Source organism: Coffea arabica, chromosome 8c (assembly GCF_036785885.1).
Source record: "Coffea arabica cultivar ET-39 chromosome 8c, Coffea Arabica ET-39 HiFi, whole genome shotgun sequence".
NCBI lineage: Eukaryota > Viridiplantae > Streptophyta > Magnoliopsida > Gentianales > Rubiaceae > Coffea > Coffea arabica.
This window is the reverse complement of record NC_092325.1, coordinates 37,718,610-37,723,353: the sequence shown is the minus strand read 5'-3', so window position 1 is coordinate 37,723,353 and position 4,744 is coordinate 37,718,610. Positions and strand designations below refer to the sequence as shown.

The following is a 4,744-nucleotide window of genomic DNA, read 5'->3' as shown; positions in this document are numbered from 1 at the left end:
TTAACCTTTGACATTTCAGATTGAAGTTAGGAGTTTTGCGAAGACGCGAGTGCAGGAGTTGGTACGAAGGGCTTTGTTCTGGTATTAGGTAAATAAAATTTCTATCCGCTTGCTTGCAAATTCTGTTTTTACAGATTGTTGAGAAATTTTGCATTTTGTTGATTTCCTTTATTTGCTGGGCTGCTTTATTTAGTAGACTGTAAATTCTTGAACTTGAAATTAGGGACTTGTAAGCCATGGCCTGAGTTTAAAAAATCAGGGCGCTTCTTATTCTCAATGATTTTATGGGATTTGTCTAGTTTTCTAAGTACTAATGTGTAGTTGTTGTTTTCATGCTCTTGGAAGCTTGTTGGAGGACATTTATTTATATTCAAAGTATGGATAAAAGATGGATGGATTTTCCAAGAACAAGTGAAAAGTACGAGACAGGACTTCAAATGTTTCTAAACTTTGCATTTTCTAGATCAAGTTGTGACGGAAAGATTTTGTGTCCTTGCAAAGATTGCGGCATGGGTGTTTGTGTGACAAAAATGGAAGCATATGATCATTTGAAAGTGGTAGGATTTATCAAGGGTTATAATAATTGGATAGCACATGGAGAACTTTCAAACTACAATGAAGCCACATCTAATTCTGAAAATACATCAATTGGGGTTTCAAATGGGACTAATGACATGCAAGACTTGGTCCATGATGTATTTGGGATACCACATGGAACAAATGAATTGAATAGAGAAGGGGACATTCCTGTTTCAGAGGCTGAAAAATTTTACAAATTGATTGATGATTCTCAACAGGATTTGTACAGTGGTTGCAAAAATTTCTCGAAATTGTCTTTCATTATTCGTTTGCTTCACCTAAAATGCCAGGGTAAGATGAGTAACAAGATTTTTAATATGCTTGTTGAGCTGTTGAGAGAAGCATTTCCAGAGGCCATGACTAATTTGCCGTCTTCTTACTATGAGGCTGAGAAATTGATGAATACATTGGGGCTGGGTTATGAAAAGATCGATGCATGTCCTAATGATTGTTCTCTTTATTGGGGTAGTGCTGAAAAAAGAACTTCATGCGAAACATGTAACGAGCTTAGGTGGGTTGCTTCAGAAAATGATCCAACTGGGGAAAAAAGGAAAATTCCTCAAAAAGTGTTGTGGCATTTTCCCTTAAAACCTAGATTACAAAGACTATTTATGTCTTCTAAAATTGCATCTCAAATGAGATGGCATGAGGAAAAACGTACAAAAGATGGTTGTATGAGACATCCAGCTGATTCTCCAGCTTGGCAAACTTTTGACCATCTACATCCAGAATTTGCTAAGGATTGTCGAAATGTTAGATTGGGGTTGGCATCTGACGGGTTTAATCCATTCAACAACATGAGTTCTACACACAGTACTTGGCCTGTAGTTTTAATACCATATAACTTACCTCCGTGGATGTGTATGAAGCAACCGTACTTCATGTTGTCTTTGTTAATACCTGGACCATCCTCTCCTGGGAATAATATTGATGTTTATTTACAGCCTCTAGTTAAAGAACTGACCGAATTGTGGGATTTTGGCATTCAAACTTATGATGCATCCCAAAAAGAAAATTTTCAACTGCATGTGGCTCTGTTGTGGACCATTAGTGATTTCCCTGGATATGCAATGTTATCTGGCTGGAGCACTAAAGGTGAATATGCTTGTCCTGTTTGTCACAAGTTCACTCATGCACGACGGTTGACTCATAGTTTCAAATATTGCTACATGGGTCATCGGAGATTCTTAGATAGTAAGCATAAATTTAGAAAGCAAGCCCAATTCTTTGATGGCACCGAAGAACATGGAAAGCGACCACCTTTGCAAACCGGGGATATGATTGTGAGTGAATTGGGAGACTTGCAAATTAAATTTGGAAAACTTGTGAAAGGTAATCCGAAGCTGCCTTTCAATTGGAAAAAGAGGAGTATTTTCTTTGACTTGCCATATTGGAAAGATAATGTCTTAAGACACAATCTTGACTTCATGCACATTGAGAAGAATGTTTGTGAGAACATTTGGGGGACATTGCTGGACACCGAGGATAAAACAAAGGATCATTATAATTCCCGCCGTGATTTGAGAGAAATGGGAATAAGAAAGGAGCTGCATCCCATTGAGACAGAACCTGGAAAGGTGTACTTACCTCCATCTTCCTTTGCAATGGATAAAAAACAGAAAACTATGTTTTGCAATGTGCTAAAAAAGGTGAAAGTTCCAGATGGTTATGCAGCTAATGTCTCAAGATGCGTTCGAGTAAAACCACCAAGAATTTCAGGGCTTAAAAGTCATGATAATCATATCCTAATGCAGCAATTGATGCCTATAGCTTTGAGAAAGACTTTGCCAAAATCAGTGCGCTATCCTTTGATTCGATTGAGTAGATACTTCAGGCAGCTTTGTTCTAAAGTTATTTGTCCTCAAGATGTGGTTCGTTTGGAAAGTGAAATTGCCGTCATACTCTGCGATCTTGAGAAATGCTTCCCACCAACCTTCTTCGATGTCATGGTGCATTTAGTTGTTCATTTGGCAACTGAAGTGAAATTAGGTGGGCCGGTGTATTATCGTTGGATGTATCCTATAGAGAGGTACTGCTTGTAATTCTCATTATGCCTTAAATGTTTATTCTTTTTTTGCTTTCTTTGATTTGTGGAACTAATTAGAGAGGTTGGAATGATGATACTTTAGGTACTTAGGAACATTAAAATCTTATGTTCGAAATAAAAGTAGGCCTGAAGGTTCGATTGCTCAAGGCTACTTGGCAGAAGAATGCATTAACTTTTGCTCATTGTATCTTGCGGACTATGTTGAGACAAAATTCAATCGTCCAAGCAGAAATGAAGAAGTACATAAGGAAATTGAAGATGGTTTAGATATATTCTCTGAATCAGGACATCCTTTGGGGAGGGGCAAGCCAACAGTCTTTGATGCTCATATCTTGAGTAAAGCACATCAGTATATTTTATTTAATTGTGATGCTGTCACACCTTACATAGAGTAAGTTCAACTACAACTTGATGCATTAAAATTTTATTGTAGAATTCAATGCATGATTACAATTTTGACTCATGTACTTCTAGGCAGCATCGTAGATTGATAGAAGAAGGACATCCTCAAATTCCACAGCATCTAAAAGAGCGCTTGCACAGCGAAAATTTTGCATGTTGGTTTGCTGAACATGTAAGTAAAATTCTGAATATTAAGTACAATTTGAATTGTAGGACTTCAAATATAGTTTAATCTTCTTTTTTTTTTATTTATTTACTTTTTTTTACAGATTGACAAGTTAGAACTTCCTCAAAATGTTTCGGTGTTGAGAGAGTTGAGGTTCCTTGCTAAAGGTCCAGATGTTGTTGGAATCCAACATGACAGGTTTGTTGTTAATGGATTTCGGTTTCACACCAAAGAAGTTGAGAAGAAAAGAAAAACGCAGAATAGTGGTGTTACAGTCAATGCAACAACATCCAGTTTTGCAAGTATAAGGGATCAAAATCCAGTTTTGAGTGAACTAGTTTACTTCGGCGTCTTGAAAAATATGATTGAATTAATTTACGGAGGTCGTCGGGTGGTGTTATTCGAATGTGATTGGATATCAAATGGTTCGAGAATGAAACAAGATGCTGATGGGTTTACTTTAGTCAATTTTGCAAACGTGAGGCCTCATGTTGAGCCATTTATACTCGCTTCACAAGCATCACAGGTTTTTTATGTGGAAGATCCAACTGATAAGGATTGGCAAGTGGTTATCTCTACCACTGCAAGAGCTGGATATAACATGGGCACAACTATGGATGTTGAGACATATTTGCAAAGTGATGTTGGCAATCCTGTTGTTGAGAATGAAAATGAGGAAATTAGTTGGGTTCGTAAGAATGGACTTGGGATTGAAGTTGATTTGTCCCAATATAATTTGATTTAGAATCTTTTATAGCTTTGAAGCTTACTGGCCCTATTCTTCTCTGTTTCAATTGCTAGGCCTAGGCTTTATTTCCTTTTGTCGATGGGTTTTGCATTTGTTTTTGTATTTTACTAATATGACCGACATTCTTAGTTTTGAAGGCATTTACAAAGCTTTGAGTTTAGTGCTCTCGGTGTCATGTTAAGCCTTCTGACAGATGTGATAAAAGACTTGGTGCTATTAGTTAAAACTAGTGTATTAATTTGCCTCTTTAAGGCCTTTCTTTCATTGATACTCCTATGGTCTAGTTTTTGGATTTCTAGTCTTGGTTAGTAATCGTCAGTCTTATTCATAAAAATGGTATTGGAATGATTTTTCTTTTAATGGCATGACAACAATTGGCAATCGAGGCTATGATTTGGGGAGAACAATTGGCAACGTACGGAATGTGCAAATCATTTCAGACCAAACATAAAACTATCCAACTTTCCAAGGAACCCATTACTCATTTTAAGAGCCCAATGGGCTGCATAAATACTGGTCATTATTTTATAAGCAATTCCATTAATTGTAAGCTGTAATATTACATTTGTGAATCATTATATTATGGCCAATTCTTTTTCCCAGTAACCCGAGGTCTAATTTTTTATCAATAGAAATATTTTGAAACTTTAATCTATAAATTTCTTAAATAATTTTTTAATACCATGAAAAAATTATTTTTTAAACCAATAACAATACAAAAAGTTAATTCCGATAGAGTTTTCTAGTCCAACTGATCTTTGATCGAATTTAATCGGTTTAGTCACAATTTTAGATTATCCTT

The 4,744-nt window shown here is 36.2% G+C and overlaps 1 protein-coding gene across 1 annotated transcript; it reads left to right on the top strand.

The window, feature by feature from the left end:
* Positions 1–509: 509 nt before the first annotated feature.
* On the top strand, positions 510–3,939 carry LOC140013563 (uncharacterized). Its single transcript, XM_072062882.1, has 4 exons — positions 510–2,608; positions 2,751–3,017; positions 3,101–3,200; positions 3,298–3,939. The coding sequence occupies exons 1-4, from the start codon at positions 510–512 to the stop codon at positions 3,937–3,939; spliced, it is 3,108 nt and encodes a 1,035-aa protein (XP_071918983.1).
* Positions 3,940–4,744: the final 805 nt, after the last annotated feature.

What these genes read in the sequence shown, in the direction of transcription:
- LOC140013563 (XM_072062882.1), top strand. Translation starts at nt 510, where the DNA reads ATGGGTGTTTGTGTGACAAAAATGGAAGCATATGATCATTTGAAAGTG. An exon ending in GCTGTCACACCTTACATAGA is followed by an intron (nt 3,018 to 3,100) that starts GTAAGTTCAACT and finishes ATGTACTTCTAG; the next exon opens with GCAGCATCGTAGATTGATAG. An exon ending in CATGTTGGTTTGCTGAACAT is followed by an intron (nt 3,201 to 3,297) that starts GTAAGTAAAATT and finishes TTTTTTTTACAG; the next exon opens with ATTGACAAGTTAGAACTTCC.